The sequence below is a fragment of the Brienomyrus brachyistius genome, chromosome 4, assembly GCF_023856365.1.
Source record: "Brienomyrus brachyistius isolate T26 chromosome 4, BBRACH_0.4, whole genome shotgun sequence".
NCBI classification, from domain to species: Eukaryota; Metazoa; Chordata; class Actinopteri; order Osteoglossiformes; family Mormyridae; genus Brienomyrus; species Brienomyrus brachyistius.
Window position 1 is genome coordinate 3,728,881 of NC_064536.1, and position 16,288 is coordinate 3,745,168.

The 16,288-nt window shown below is 41.9% G+C and overlaps 2 protein-coding genes across 7 annotated transcripts in view; one reads left to right on the forward strand and one right to left on the reverse strand.

The window, feature by feature from the left end:
- Positions 1 to 4,880, forward strand: part of LOC125740606 (uncharacterized) — a 210,773-nt gene extending 205,893 nt beyond the window's left edge. The window contains exon 4 of the transcript XR_007397680.1: positions 4,490 to 4,880. The gene's annotated coding sequence lies outside the window, so the exon portion shown is untranslated. The remainder of the gene's footprint in view (positions 1 to 4,489) is intronic.
- The window catches only part of LOC125740622 (ganglioside GM2 activator-like), a 52,266-nt gene extending 42,994 nt beyond the window's left edge, over positions 1 to 9,272 (reverse strand). For 2 of the 6 annotated variants that reach the window (XM_049012058.1, XM_049012060.1), the window contains exons 1-3: positions 9,096 to 9,270; positions 8,453 to 8,608; positions 7,962 to 8,141 (exon numbers count right to left, since the gene is read on the reverse strand). In XM_049012058.1, coding sequence (XP_048868015.1) covers positions 7,962 to 8,141; positions 8,453 to 8,608; positions 9,096 to 9,191 — 432 coding nt within the window. In that variant the 5' untranslated portion in view covers positions 9,192 to 9,270. Of the gene's footprint in view, positions 1 to 6,602; positions 6,981 to 7,961; positions 8,142 to 8,452; positions 8,609 to 9,095 lie in introns of those variants that run through there. The other 4 variants (XM_049012062.1, XM_049012063.1, XM_049012057.1 and 1 more) reach the window with 3 other exon arrangements.
- Positions 9,273 to 16,288: the final 7,016 nt, after the last annotated feature.

A 16,288-nucleotide genomic window follows, 5' to 3' on the forward strand; every position in this document is an offset into this window, starting at 1 on the left:
CATGGCCAGTTCTCCTCAGCAGCCGGTCCAACATCCCTCCTCTTAATGCTGACACCCCCGCAGACCACGGCATAGACGAGAACACTGACAACAACAGACTGCTAGGCTGTACTTACACTCTGGAAACATAGGAACATACTAAACTGCTTAAAATGTACTGTAATATATTGGTCTGTACGCTCTGCTAAGGTGAATCGCTAAATTGCTTTGTGTGGGAGATTTTTTCTACACATTTTTTGGCAGCATTTTGGCATATTGTCATGGTTTCATATTATTGTAATAAACTCCGAATTTTGGCTGCCGCAATGTTACCGATTACTCCATAGCTTATTACTAGTAAACACAACCTACAACCGGATACAAAGGAGCAATTCCTTTTGTTTCCTTAATCCTTTAAAAGTCCCACCATATGGACCCACTCAGTCTCCGGGACAGTTACAGCACTGGACCGAACGCCACACACTCGATAAATTCCAGATACACGAGTGCAGTTCAGTCAGGACATCAGACCACTGCACATGACAGTGGAATCTAGCAATACAGCCCAACAGTAATAAGGAACACAGGCTCACTACCCTGACCATCCCTCAGTATCAGAGCAGCACAAACATAGCGCAAACTCTACCAAAACACACACACACACACACACACACACACACACACACACATACATTTACATTTACAGCATTTGGCAGACGCCCTTAGCCAGAGCGACTTACATAAGTAAGACTCCAACTCCACAATGAATTCTTCAGATACTAGCTAAATAAAGACCCAGGCTATGAATACCGTCTATCTGAATACTCTGTTGGGAAAGTGCAATTTTTTTTTTTCACACAGACACACACACACACACACACACACACACACACACACACACACACACACACGCACACTCAAAATAATAGCTCATAAGAGTTTTACACAATAATGTCCTGAGGGCAGAGGTGGGTCCTAGCAACTAGAGGGGGCGGGACCAACCAAGCAGATGTCTTGGTCCCGCCCCCTCTAGTTGCGCTACAATCTGATTGTTTTTTTTCTCTGAACCAATCATTTTTCATTCTGCCCTCAGAACAATTTTGTGTAAGTAAAACTCCTACAACCAAATTAATATATTTAAATAAATTCGCCTGCTTCTGGCAGACAAGATCCTTCCCAGGAGATGTAGAACTTCTGAGGTATAGATGAGTAGCTTAAAAAGGATCCCACTGTCATGTACGGCACAACACCCATCCTTCCTCCAATACTTACAGTCTTTCTAAATTGCTTGGCACATGTCATGAAACATACTTAACAATCTTACGAGCGTAGAAGGTTTTCTCAAAACAGTTCATGCGTACAGCACAACACTATGGTTTAGCTGCAAAAGCCTGTAACTTATCCAAAACATTTAATTCATGTCTCAAAAGCAAATAATTCCACCAATAAATTAATAAGTGCCACCGACATAAAAAGTACAATCAGTATCGTTTTAGCCATGAGAGTCAAAATGCTTAGATATATTGGCAGCATGACAGTATAAGTATGTTCCTGATGTCCAAAATTCTGAATGATAGTCGGTTCCTACTTTCTCATTGTCGCTGACTGATCATTCTTCTTTAGCAAACTGATACTTAGTCATGTCAAAAAAAATTATTACAGTGGGAAACTACATAATCTATTTTGACCAGTAAGACTAAAACAACTGAAATTTGTGCCTAATTATGACAATTCTAAAAAACCATTTGCATAAATCTATTAAAACATTTAGAAATTTGTGTGAATCAATGAGAAATGACATCCTGCTGTGTAGAAGTGACATTATGGTGTGGTGATTACACTTGTTGCTTTGCAAATGTTAATTGTCATTTGAGAAATGCTCCAAAGCAATCGAGAAACAATCGAGAAACACTAATTGAGTTGATTAAATCGCAAGCTGGCCTTAATAATTGATACATCGATTGTAGTTGATGAATCGTTACACCACTTACTGTATTTTTGTGTTATTGTGCTGACTGGCCTGAGAGGAAGGCTGAGAGCAGATGGTGCAGGCAGGACATTTATGATGAAACTGATTTGAAAAATGGACAGAACAGAAAATGGATGGATGGAAATCAGATGTGAATCTGTATGGCTGTATAGAATATAGTACAATCAATAAATACAGATTAGTTAGTCCCTTCTGTAGTGAATGTAATATGAAATATAGTTTAATATAAACATCAGACACTATTAAAGAAAAATTACACACACAGATACACACACACACACACACACACACACACACATGCACATGTAGGGTATACTTATCCTTTTGGGGCCCGCTCATTCATTTCTGTGGGAAAAATGCTAATGCTAACTGTGACAACCTTAACCCCCACCCTGCCCTGACCATGACTGTAAGTAACGTAGCAAAAAAAAAGGTTTTGCATTTTTAGTCTTTTCATTGCAGTCACAGATTTTTATTAAATTGAGTTTCCCCTGATGGAGACCAGGAAACTGCTCCCCATAAGGGAAAAAAAATTTATTCATCACATTGTGGGGACATTGTGTCCCCATAAGGATAGGTATAGCTGCTCACACACACACACACACATACACACAGATATCTTGTTGCATAATAATAAAAAAGATACATGGCAAATGTACTTCAAAATGGGACAAGACAAGTGAAATGTGCAGTACAGCACAAGGCATGACGGGTTTTATGTTTGCAGATCTGATATTAGTGTGAATACAGTCTTCAGTTCCACCAAGTGCCAATGGCAGCAGCACCGACAGGAGAAGTGGGCGGCAGAACTACAGAGCGAGAAGGACCTCTTCACATTCTCACTGTCAACGTTAGAGGACTGAAAAAAAATTGGGATGAACTTAAACTTATAATCAGTGAGGTTGATGTTGTTTTCGTAACAGGGACTCGCATTGGGAAAGGAAAGGAAGATAGGGTTGTTTTGGGAAATATTATGAAGGATTGGACAATATTCTTCACATGCTATAAGTCCAATTCGAAAGGAGCTGCAATTCTGGTGAACAATCAAAGGCTTTCAGACTTCAACCTTTTAGAGGACGTAGTTGATGATAATGGCCGTTATGTGATTGTGAGTTGCTATATATCAGGAACATTTTGCACTTTTGTAAGTGTGTATCACCACAGTGAAGAAAGACAACTACTCAGGGAACTGTCTGAAAAAATAAAGCCGCTGTACACTGATATTCTAGTGGTTGGGGGGGACTTCAACACTGCACTTGATGAAAAGAATGACAGAACGTGTACATCTGACAATCCTGGTCATGAGAAAATAAGGAAGGAGCTGCTGTCATTCATGGGTAAACATGACCTTACAGATGCCTGGAGAGACAAGAACCCTCCTGAAAAGACAAAAAAAATGGATAAAAATAAAAAGTACACTCATGAATATACGCAAAAAGAAACAAAAGAACTGCATTACAGCAGGTCAGACTACTTCTTCATTAATGCTGACAAAAGGAACCTGGTCGAAGACTGCAGAATCAATGATTGCGAAATATCTAATCATTGGTCTGTTTCACTCATCCTTGATTTGAAAAATCAAACCCGAGAACTTAAGATTTTTTCTTCCACAGTGGATGACCTGCCAGGAGATAAAGACCTTACAGAATTATGCCCTGACATTATTCTCTTAACAAAGGGGGAGGCTGAACATAAAGACTATATTAATAAAATTAAAGAAGAAGAAGGAAAAACGAATCGGACTGTGGTCTGGTCAGATCACAGTAACGCTGCCATTCTGGTGACAAAGAGACGAGGGGTCATGCACATTTTATTCACTGTTTATCATAAAAATTATGTGATTTTGCACTGCAGAGTCTTAGGCATGCTTCACACCTTTGTAAGTGCATGTAATCCAACTGAAAATAATCTGAAGAACATAGAAATATTGAGCAATCGATCAGGAAGGATTGTGATTGGCGGAGACTTCAGCGCCTCAGAGCCAAGAATTATGGAACTGATGGAAGAAAATGAGTTTAAAAAACCTGAGGGTGAATACATGAAATCGCACTACTTAATTCATGCTCCGTTGGGCCAAGCCAATAAAATTCATCCACCCATCTATTTTCTGAATCCCAGCTGTGGGGAGGAAAGGCGCCCATCCTGGGAACAATGGGTGCAGGTGGGAACCAATCCTGGGCAGGGGCCAACACGCACACAACCACAGGACCAATTAAGACACACCAATCAACCTGCCCAGGCTGCTTTTGAACCGTGGGAGGAAACCGAAGCCCCTGGTGAAAACCCACTCGAACATGTGGAGAACGTGCAAACTGCACGCAGAAAGGTCCGGGGACTGGACCCACAAACTATAACACAGCATTAATACAACCTCCCGAAGAATTCGGAAAAAGAAAAAAAACAGATCATTAACATTTTTGTACTGATCCTTCATTTACCAAAAATGAACCATGAGGATGTTGATAATATCATTTGGTCACTGGGCAAACATAAAATTCATATAAAATTCACCAAACCAATATTTGCTACAATACTGACAAGGTGCCTGTCGGTATATTTCAAGAAATGAAACAATATGATGAAAAAAAAATCACTTGTGAGAACTTTCATTAGAAAGACTGGGATATCAGAAGGACAGATGGTGTAAGAGAGAGATGGTATAAGTGAGAAATGGTGTTAGTGAGAGATGGTGTCCTGAATCAGACTGGTGTCCCACCTGGAATATCTCCTGCCTGATTACAGGCTTCTGGATACGGATGGACAGAAACTAATAAATGAAAGACATGAAGGACACCAGGGTGTAATACAATGTATCGTACATTATATCTGTAACATGAATGTATTACTGCTTTTCAGCTATACATCAAAACATTCAACCACCTACCAACTGCTTATCCAGCATGGGGTTTTGGGTTTATACATAATGGATTCATAAATAGGATGTTTATGATTAATATGCTAATTCTTAGTATTGTAATGTTTCATAGCTAAAAATTCTAACTTAAAATCAGAATTTGATATGAACTGTTGCTTTGTCATTATAGGCTGTTAATTTGTTGGGATATTACATTTTTAAGGATGCAAATATGTAACACCTTGTTGTTGGGATATTTTTATACCTTGTGTACTATGAAGAGCAGGGATGCACTTTTATACAAGCTGTGCCTGTTGTGTGTATATAACTGTACTATCACTCTGGGGACACCGTCTGTGAAATATAAACGTAGATGTAAGTAACCTGCTGTACCTGGTATTGTAACTCCAGCCTTATTGTTTAGGATCGGGGTTATGGACGCTTCATGTTTTCCAGGGATGTACAAAGTGTGTGTGTGTGTGTGTGTGTGTGTGGGTGGGGGAATCGGGGACAAATAAAGTATATTCATTCAGTTTTGTTTCTTCTCTTCATCACAACAAATACGCACACACACACACGCGCACGCGCACACACACACACACCCTGGTCCTCACCCAACAATCTGACTTATTTCTTTTCGTGTTTCCTCTTTTTCAAATGAATTCCAGATTCCTAATGCAACTAAAATTAACATGAATTGAAATTTCAATTTCAATGTGTTTCAAAGGGGCCTGGCCAAACAAACAGCTTAACACTGATAGTGACAAATTCTAATATTTCATACTTGAATGGGGTTTTCCCAGCAAATGCACTGTGCAGGAATCCATCTTAATCACTGCAGATTAATGTACCTAAATAAGTTACCGAACAGCGCCGACTATTGGCAGAAAATGAAATTAAATATGAATTATAAAGTCAAAAAATAAGGGCACGTGACATTACAACCAGTGCGAAGCCTAAGTGAGCCACTACACCTCCTGTGCCCCCCGCACACTTCACCACCCAATGTCAATTTGTCTTCAGTGACTCAGTTCACCAGTGACATTGTGCTGATTCCAACACCATAAGGCCACTTAAAAAAAAATAATTGGTTCTCGTCCCCGCCCGACTCGCCGAAATGCCTCCGACCCGAATTTTTTTTTTTTTATTTCGTAAAAATCGCATAGAAAACGCCCACAAAATTGTGTAATCCTAGTCTTGGAATGGTTTCATGAACCTAAATTTGTCTACCTGAGATGGGCTGGTGCAAAGATTTAAATCTGGGGAAGTGATGTGGTACATGTTCTTAAGTACTTGTTTGTAAAGTTGCATTTCCTTGTTCAACTATTCAGGTTCCTGTCTTTTGTAAATTCCTCGTGTTCCTCGTGTTTTAACATGTTTTAATACACTTTCTTTCTAGATATATATTTTAAAATCTTGGTTGTTCATTTAGAATGGAAATGACAAACAGAATATTGGTTTCAAATAGTATCATTTTTATATTCTCGAATGAAACATCAGCATAAAGTATCCAAATCCATAGTTGGGAAGAGATACACATGGATGAAGGAATTTACATTCTTGTATTTTCTTACATTTAATATATTTGAAACGCAACAAACTGGAAGAACTGAGGAGGCGTACTAAGTAGGTCTGCTTTCTTCGGTATGTATTTTCAAATATGTATTTTCTTACATATTTGAAAGTCCAAACAGTCAATCAAAATTTGTAAAAAAAAAAAAAAAAAAAAAATTAAATCCCTCCCGCCCGACCCACCCCCTCCAAAAAAAAGGACGAGAACCATTTTTTTAAAAGTGGCCTAATATACAGTTAGATGAGTACTACAATATATAGAATAGTATACCTTCTGATGAGAGTCCATCTAGATTTTAATTTTGAACCTTTAATGTTGCGTTTAATAATCAGATCACATCCAACGGGCCATCGCTAAAAGCAACACGCCCTGAAGATTTGAACCTGGAGAGTATGTACAGATATTAATTAACTGGAAAAGGTGACGTATCACTGCAGTTTAAGATGAAAGCTGGTGCGGAGGCAGGCGATTTCCTGGGTACCGCTGGAGACGGTAATCTGGGCTTCGTATTCTCCGTTAGCGAGGAACGACGGCAGCTCGACGTCGCTAATGTTCCAGACGGTGGGCGGCAGGTGAAGCGCCACCTGGAAAAGTAAGGGGCAAGCTGTTAGACGGCTGTTTCATGTTCATTACAGAAAGAACTGTTCCTATCAGCCCACGATCATGTCTCATACTCACTATTAAAATATGTCTGTCCTGTGTTTTTATGTAATTAATGTTCTCTATAGCACCCCGTCCCCCTTATCTCACGGACCCAGGAAAGGGCCCGGGGGGGGGGGTGATTCTCTGTAAGCCAGTACAGCAAAATGTGAAGTCTACGTATACGACATCTTAACAGGCAGCCTTGTTGTCTCTGCGCCCAGACTCAAAAAGTCACAGCACCCACCCAGCAGATAAGTCTCAAAAACCAAAGAAATAGCTCGCGAGGGGAGTCAGAACACTGTAGCTAGCCTGCTGCTGAGCAATAACACGCTGCCTGAATAATTATCTCTTAAATAATGAAAGCACTTATTTAATATTTGGTGTAGGGACTGTTTGTGTCCAGCAGGGGGCCACAAATCCCAACCTCCGCTGCCGGACAACATACAGCATCGGAAAGAATAAGAGACCACTCCATGTTCTTAAACGAATCTGCATTTGAAAATACTGGTTTAATCGTGCTGAGGGGCAGGTTGCTTCCAGGTTCAAAATACCTTAGACAGCAGTACAGAAGAACAAAGTGAAGCAGGAGACAATGGGAACAACCAGAAACCAGACAGGTAAAGGGCAGAAGCGACTTTCTAATGCCAGAGACTGTTAACTTATCCGACAGTTTCTCATGAATCATAGGATGACATCCGATGACCTTCAAAAGGAATCGGAAACATTAAGTGCAGGTGTGAAGTGCACTGCTAGGACAGTTCATATCAAGCTCCTACAAACAGGTCCCAAAGAGCAAGAAAGAAGCCCTCCATTAATGAGAAAAATTCAGAGACACCCAGAAAATGAGTGAAAAAAAGATTGTGCTGTGGTCTCTTAATTTTTCCCGCGGCTGTATATACACGCAGTAAAAGAAGTGAAAATACCGGTTGAATAGGACAGACGCAGGACCCTCCAGCCAGCGAAATTAACAGCGGGCATCCGCCTTCCTCGCCGATCTCATTCACATCCTCGCAGATATTTTTATAAGTACAGCTTCCGTACCCATTTAAACATGGGACCCACACCCACAAGCCAAAGACTTTCCTCCTCAACAGAACGGCAATCTGGAGAGGAATATAACACATTATGACGACTTTTCAAAAATAAATTAAAATGTCAGTGTGATTAAATGTGTACTTAAATAGGCATTCATTTACACATCTGTATGTACCGTATAGAAGATTCGCGATTGAAAAACCCACACACTTTTGCAAACCTAAGTTTGTGTGTGTGTACATATATGCCATTTTCACAATGTTACTGTCTGTGTGGCTCATGGAGAGCAAGCTGAAAGGATTTGTGAAAACCGTCAGATTTCCCCCTAGGGATGACACCATTCACTATTCACTATTGAAAATACAAGTGTCCCCCCTACCTTGAGAGGAGCACTCACTGGAACTTTAAGTTCACCCAGGAAAGATACATTGATTGACCCTGGGATAGTGATTTGGTTCGGGATGGAGAAACTGGTGATGTTTAATATATCAGAAGATCCACAGTTTGTCCACGTAGAAATGCCAGGTTCCGGAACCTACAACACATCAGCAACATTAGCAAGGGGACTGTCTGAATGGGCAAATCGAACACTGAACGCTGCCAAGCACAACACTGGGTAAGTATGAATTACTGTACAGAAGCCATTTACAGGGAAAAGCAAGTGGCAAATGTTTGTTTCAATACAGTTAACAGGTCAAGTAAATAACAACATTTCCTACACTTGGATCGTATTGATATCCCCCTTTTGGTTATAGATTTACACCTGTATTTACCACATAAATATAATCATCAACAGTTACATTGTTACATTTTTATAAGTAAAAATGATTGCAAAATCAGTTATCAAATTTCACATGTAACCGATATAATTTGTTTGAACACACATGCATGAAATGCACATTTTTAGTAACATTATCACATAAATTATTTTAATCACAAGTTCAGTCGCACATGGGAGTCTCCATGCACATCCTTCACGTTTCCAGCTGACAAACGATGTAAATTATCTCAGCTTGACTTACAAGGGACATTTCCGTCAACTCGGCTGTGTTCAGTTGGACATACATTCCAAGAGCACAGATCACAAGAGGAAGACCGAGGCATTTTAGAGCTGCCATATTCGCTGGCAATCCCAGACATAGACGTGTCCTTTATATACTTATGTGATATTTACCTAAGACTTTTGATTAGCAAAAAAAAAAAAAAAAAAAAAACACATTTCAGAGCCCTAGGATGAACTTTCTGAAGTGTTTTAAATGCCATTTTCTCGTAGGAATTTGCTGTTTGCGCTTGATAACACTATCTACACTCTTTATCCAGCTTTGGTTAGGAATGCACGTTTTGCAAGTTTTCACTTGTTTTTCAGTAACACAACCGAAAAGATGAATTCTGTTTCAGAGCTGGGGTGCGGCTACCGACGGCGTTCAAGGAAACAGGGCACTTTCTATTTAGACTAGCGACTGTCATATCGCGTTAGCAATTGCCAATCAGATTTTCAGTTCTATGCTTGGCCCTCCGTCAGACAAAATTAAGTTTCCATTTCCTCTAAAATATGTGATGTATGCCCAGGACCATGTCCCGGATAAGAGGTTGGGCGATCGGTGGAATTTAAAGTATGCCTTTTTTTAAAATTTATTTTACATATTAGTTTACCTTTTAGTTTAACACCGACTTGTAGAAGGTATCAGGAACTAATGCAATGCTATGCCACATATCTGCAATGTTAATCTTTATAATGGAAAGAATGATATGATACAAGGAAATACATTTACTTTATTTTTATGTAAAAAAAAAAAATCTAAAATAATATATATGTGAGACAGTTTCTGCAGCGCAATCTGGTCCGAAATGTTTTTTTTTTTTTCAATCCACACTGTAATGCAGAGCATAGGGCTGGTGACATGGATGCACACATTCATTGTATATTTAATAGTCTAGCAAAAGAGTATAAGCTGTTCCATCCATCTTTAATAAGTGAGGCCCCTTAAATGTTAAGGCCTTTCAGAAGTGTGACAAAATATTCTGGGTCTGCGGCTTTGGATTTTGCAGAGCAAATAGAATTTTGCCCTTTTGGTAAATTTTGAGGCCCCTATAAAGTGCCGCCCCTTCAATCTGCCAGGGTATCCACGCCCTTCCAAAGCCCACTGGAACCTTTAATAATAAAGCTCACTTGCACCAGTAAAACACTTGGTAACGCTTTACATTAAATGCACTTTCAAATGCACGGCTGTCTTGGTTGACACGCATGTGCAGCATCGCGTGGACATCAGGGGCAGTGCCTCTGGATTGGCAGACCGGGGTGGTCGTCCCCCTCTTTAAGAAGGGGGACCGGAGGGTGTGCTCCAACTACAGGGGGATCACACTCCTCGGCCTCCCTGGCAAGGTCTATTCGGGGGTCCTGGAGAGGAGGGTCCGCCAGATTGTCGAACCTCGGATTCAGGAGGAGCAGTGTGGTTTTCGCCCTGGCCGTGGAAAAGTGGACCAGCTCTATACTCTCAGCAAGGTCCTGGAGGGTTCATGGGAGTTTGCCCGACCAGTCTACATGTGTTTTGTGGACTTGGAGAAGGCATTTGACCGTGTCCCTTGGGGGGTCCTGTGGGGAGTGCTCCGGGAGTATGGGGTACCGGGCTTCCTTTTAAGGGCGGTTCGGTCCCTGTATGACCGGTGCCAGAGCCTGGTCCGCATGGGCGGCAATAAGTCGGACTCGTTTCCGGTGAGGGTTGGACTCCGTCAGGGCTGCCCTTTGTCACTGATTCTGTTCATAGTTTTTATGGACAGAATTTCTAGGCGCAGCCAGGGCGTTGAGGGCGTCCGGTTCGGTGACCTCAGGATTAGGTCTCTGCTTTTTGCCGATGATGTGGTTCTGTTGGCCTCATCAGACTGTGACCTTCGGCTCTCACTGGAGCAGTTCGCAGCTGAATGTGAAGCGGCTGGGATGAAAATCAGCACCTCCAAATCCGAGACCATGGTTCTCAGCCGGAAAAGGGTAGAATGCTCTCTCCGGGTTGAGGATGGGGTCCTCCCCCAAGTGGAGGAGTTTAAGTATCTCGGGGTCTTCTTTACGAGTGGGGGAACGATGGAGCGGGAGATCGACAGGCGGATCGGTGCGGCGTCAGCAGTCATGCGGGCGCTGCATCGGTCTGTCATGGTGAAGAGAGAGCTGAGCCAAAAGGCGAAGCTCTCGATTTACCAGTCGAGCTACGTTCCTACCCTCACCTATGGTCATGAGCTATGGGTAGTGACCGAAAGAACGAGATCGCGGGTACAAGCGGCCGAAATGAGTTTCCTCCGCAGGGTGGCTGGGCTCTCCCTTAGAGATAGGGTGAGGAGCTCAGTCATTTGGGAGGGACTCAGAGTAGAGCCGCTGCTCCTCCGCATCGAAAGGAGCCAGATGAGGTGGCTCGGGCATCTGATCAGGATGCCTCCGGGACGCCTCCCTGGGGAGGTATTCCGGGCATGTCCCACTGGGAGGAGACCCCGGGGAAGACCCAGGACACGCTGGAGAGACTATGTCTCTCGGCTGGCCTGGGAACGCCTCGGGATCCCCCCAGAGGAGCTGGATGAAGTGGCCGGGGAGAGGGAAGTCTGGGCCTCCCTGCTGAGGCTGCTGCCCCCGCGACCCAACCCCGGATTAAGCGGGAGATGATGGATGGATGGATGGATGGCACTTTCATAATGCATTAATAAAGCATTCAGTGCACCTTCATAATGCATTCATAAAGCATTCACTGCACCTTCATAATGCATTCATAAAGCATCCATAGAACATTCATAAGCAGCATGTATCTAATCCTTAACATTGTAACATACCTTAACAGCTTTGATATGAATTAATAACAAACATGATATGATTACACTGCTAAGGTATGTTAGGACCTTAAGGTATACTTACATTCTGCTTATGAATGTTTTATGAATGCATTATAGTGCATTTAATGCCCCACAAATGTGTTGTAAAGGCAATATGAAGGTGCCATGCTGTAAATGTAAATCACTACCAAACAATCACTTTGATTCACAAACCAAGAATCAGCTGTTTCTTATTAATTCATATCAAAGTTTTTAAGGTATGTATTGATATTAAGGATTAGATACATGCTGCTTATGAATGTTCTATGAATGCACTATGAAGGTGCACAGAATGCTTTATGAATGCAAAATGAATGCACTATGAAGGTGCACAGAATGCTTTATGAATGCATAATGAATGCATTATGAAGGTGCACTGACGCAATACCTTGACCGCGATGAGATCTTGGCATACATCCGAGGAAGTAAAACGAAATAAAACCCTAACCTACGACCCTCCCTCCCCACAGCAGGCAATCTGTTCTCCCGCCCTAAACAATATTCAGCTGCCGGTTCACTTCACACCCTCATCGCCAGCTAATCATTTCTGACACTTTCTCCCCCCCCCCCCAAAAAAAACATAAACAAACATACTTGGCTAGATTACATGCGTCCCTTATCTCCCTTTCATAAAAGAGAGTACAATAATGTTCCTTTTTAATCCTGCAGACTGGGTGTTCCTGGGGGGGTACATACAGGTACCATGCACGTACCACATAAATGACTTGGATTCTTCTTCACTATCCAAGCCTTATGTTTTGGATGGCTTGCTATGTTGTGGTATGTCAGTCCTAGAATTAGCTAACTTTTTCTGTCAAGTTACAGAGCTAAGACTATTGGCCATTATTTCCAAGCGACACGAGGAGGTAATTTTTACTAAAGGCATGTTTGGATTAACAGTGAAACTACGGCAACACAGCATGAAAATAACTAGCTAGCTAGCTAACGGTAAATCGCACATGCATGCAAACAGTCTGCAAATTTTAACTCACGAACAGTGTCAGTAAAGAGGGGCCAAACGTTACATTTCATGATTACAGTGAAGCCGAGGGATTTAAATCATTGTTAGTTGTGTTTTCACAAGTGTTCTCTGTTTTGACTTGTCGGGTCTTGAACAAACGTTATCAGACAAGTTAGCCAGCTAGCATTATTGGCCTGTGTCCAAGGGAGAGGGGGAGGTAATTTCACTAAAAATGAATGTCTTGGATACCAATATATGAAAATAATGTTAGCTTTTGAATGACCACACATATTATTGTAGCAGTAGCCTTGATACATGCAGCGTAATGTCCTTCAAGGGCACCTACTCTTCTGAATTAACATTCTTGTGAAACTACACTGTAAAACGCCAACCAGCATACTGAGGAGGGGGGCAAGTTAATTCATTATTTACCTTTATTTTACCAGAAAGTGCCATTGAGATTAAATGGTAGCATGGTAGCAGCCATACAAACTTGCATGTTAAAAATACTACATATACAAAACAAAATCTGCACATTACAGTTACTGGCCATCGGCCAGTGAGCCTGATGTTAATCCTGCACCACTGTGCGTGCTGAGGGACCAGGGAGGTCTTCCTCTACAGCTCCCGACTTAATCTCTGAAGTGCTTGTCTTTTAAACTTGCACTCTTTGCACCAAGGAGCACATTACCTAACAAATATAAAAGGCTTATTTCCCCCCTCAAAATACACCTGAAGAAGCAGTGTTGTCTTATATTTGGGGTCTAGACAAGAAAGGGAATAGACGTTGGCAAATTCGACATTTTGTAACGAGTGTCTTGACTTACTGTAATATATATTTGGCGTAAGATTTCTTGCGTGAGCGTCTGAAAGCGTGAGAGTCACGTCAGATGCATGAGAGCTGACAGCCCCAACCCTGCATATGTTTAGCGTGTATCCCTGTCGTGTAAATTGTTGGCTGCCTGCTAGTATTAAACTGATACTGACTGTCAATAAAGATTCAACATTCACTTTAAAAGAGCTGCCATGTCATTTATAAACACGCCTCCTTTCTCCGAAATGCTTTTTTTTTTTACCCTCTTCATGTGGGTCTGCTGCATCAAAGGCATTCTGCCACTCTAGGGTTGTGGAGTTTGTAATACTGATTATCTACCACCTTCCCCCTGAAATAATGTGTTTGTTTTTTTACATGTTTACTGTTTAATACACTTATTGCCTGTGGTTGCTTTTTAAGCTGTGGTTGCTGGTTAACTTTTTGTATGTTCTTGTCAAATAAAATAATTTTTCTTATAAAGGTAATATCTGGTATTCCAAAAACATTTTTTATAGAAAGTTGCCAAAAAAAGTGGGGTTGCCTTATATTTGGGCCAATACGGTACATATCAAGTGCCCCAGGTGATTAACTCGTGGTTAACTTGAGCTATATATGAGGAGGAGCCCTAGGGCCCTGGTGGTCAATACGCACTGTACATACCGTCAACTCCTGGTCAACTTGTGCAGTACTTGCAGAAGGCCCTGGGGGCCCTCCTGGTTAACTTGTGCTGTATATGCTGAGGGGCCCGGGGCCCCTGATAATTTGTGCTGAATATATCAAAGGGACTGAAAGAATGTTTTCTCTCTATGCATAGGAACCAGGCGGTGAACCCACGTTGTATATGAGGGTCGTAGTGTTTAGCTTGCAGTATAAAGGTCGCACCTCATAGTCACTAGTGCTCCAAAGCCCCCTCCAGCCTGAGGCCTTGGGGCAATGGGCCCTCTGGCCCGGTCCCAAAATCCAGCCACGTGCACAGCCCCGAACTATTCACAGGGGCAACCCCTACTCTCTGAAGAAGCAGAACTCCCTGAGCTAATATGACAGGAACACGTTATGGCCACTAGATGGCAGGCTATACATTAATATACATAAGCAGATTCACATCACCGGACCGTTTTGTTTAAAGTGACAGATTCCATGAACATTTTATTCGTGATGCATTTTGTTTTGCAAATGCTAGTAAAAGACGTGTTTTGTTTTACTCTACACTAGTAGTTACAAATACGTAACTTCATTTTTATATACAAACAATGAAGCAATACTTCGTTTTGTTTTAATTCACAGCCGTATAAGTAGTCTACTTCATTCGCCAGATAGGAGTGCATGAATACTAGACTAAATGTGGTGCCTCACATCACCAGGATTATGGCTTTGAAACCCGCCTCCGTTCTCTTTGTGCAGTTTGCATGTTATCTCGTGTAGCGCAGTAATCCTCCAAGTACTCTGGTTTCCAAACACATGCTGTTAGTGTCTCTAAATTGTCCATAGAGTACCACTGCGTTTAAGTTGATGGTCTGTAGTCTGTACTGGCTTTCCGTCCAGGATGTCCCCTGGAACAGGCTCCAAGCCCATGTGACCCTGACGAGGATAAGCGTTGGTAGACTTACAGTTGCTTCACAATTCAATACTGTACTGCATTTTACATGTTGCCCCCCGCAGTCCAAAACATGCAAAGGTGAATTTGAGTTATCAAATTGTCTGTAGGTTTGAAGGTTGTTCATAGCTATGAATGTTTGTGTGTGAATGGTGTGTGAGTGCGCCCTGCGATAAGTCGGTGCCCCATCCTGGGTTATTCCCTGCCTTCAGCCCATAGCTTTGGGAATAGGCTAAGTGAGTACAGAAAATGGATGGATGGATGGATGTTTTCTTAATTTTTTACAATATGTAATTATGAGCATTTATATTGCATCTTGCGTCCATTGTTTTTGATGTGAGAGCTGTCCCGTCCAGTCCACCACGACACGGTTACATCACAGGTTCAAATACTATAAATGAAGTACTAATTTAGTCCTATAAATGAAATCATAATTTTAAAAAGATACAAGCTAAATTAATGAATCCGATGCATCCTGGCCTGTGTTCATTGAAAGTGCGGATGAATTTGCGTTGTCGGCTTATCACACAGTTTAAGTACTTCGTGATATATGAAGTATAGAACAGTTATACCAAGTTATATATGAAGTAGGAACAGTTGTCGCAACAGGCATCGTACATCCCCTTTTTTATAGTCTCAATATTTTCTAGCCCACATGATGTAAAACGGCACATTATTGTCTAATTCAAACAGATAATACACAATTGAATTACCTGGCTGTGTAAACCATGTGAATTACCGGATTACCTAAATAATGTTATACCTTTCCTCAGTATCGGTCCTAGCCGACGTCGCGCACCAGGCAAAGTGACCTTAGCTGGCAAGGAGGCGCCCCCTCCGAAGTTGGCGCCCTAAGCGGCCGCCTATGTCGCCTATAGAGTTTGCCAGCCCTGCCTTTTCTCCGATACTTCTCGTTCCACCGATCACTGACTTTCGAGCCACCAACTACATGCGCTCGGACGCGTAAAGCAAGTCTTCAAGCGCACTCCTGCGGCTT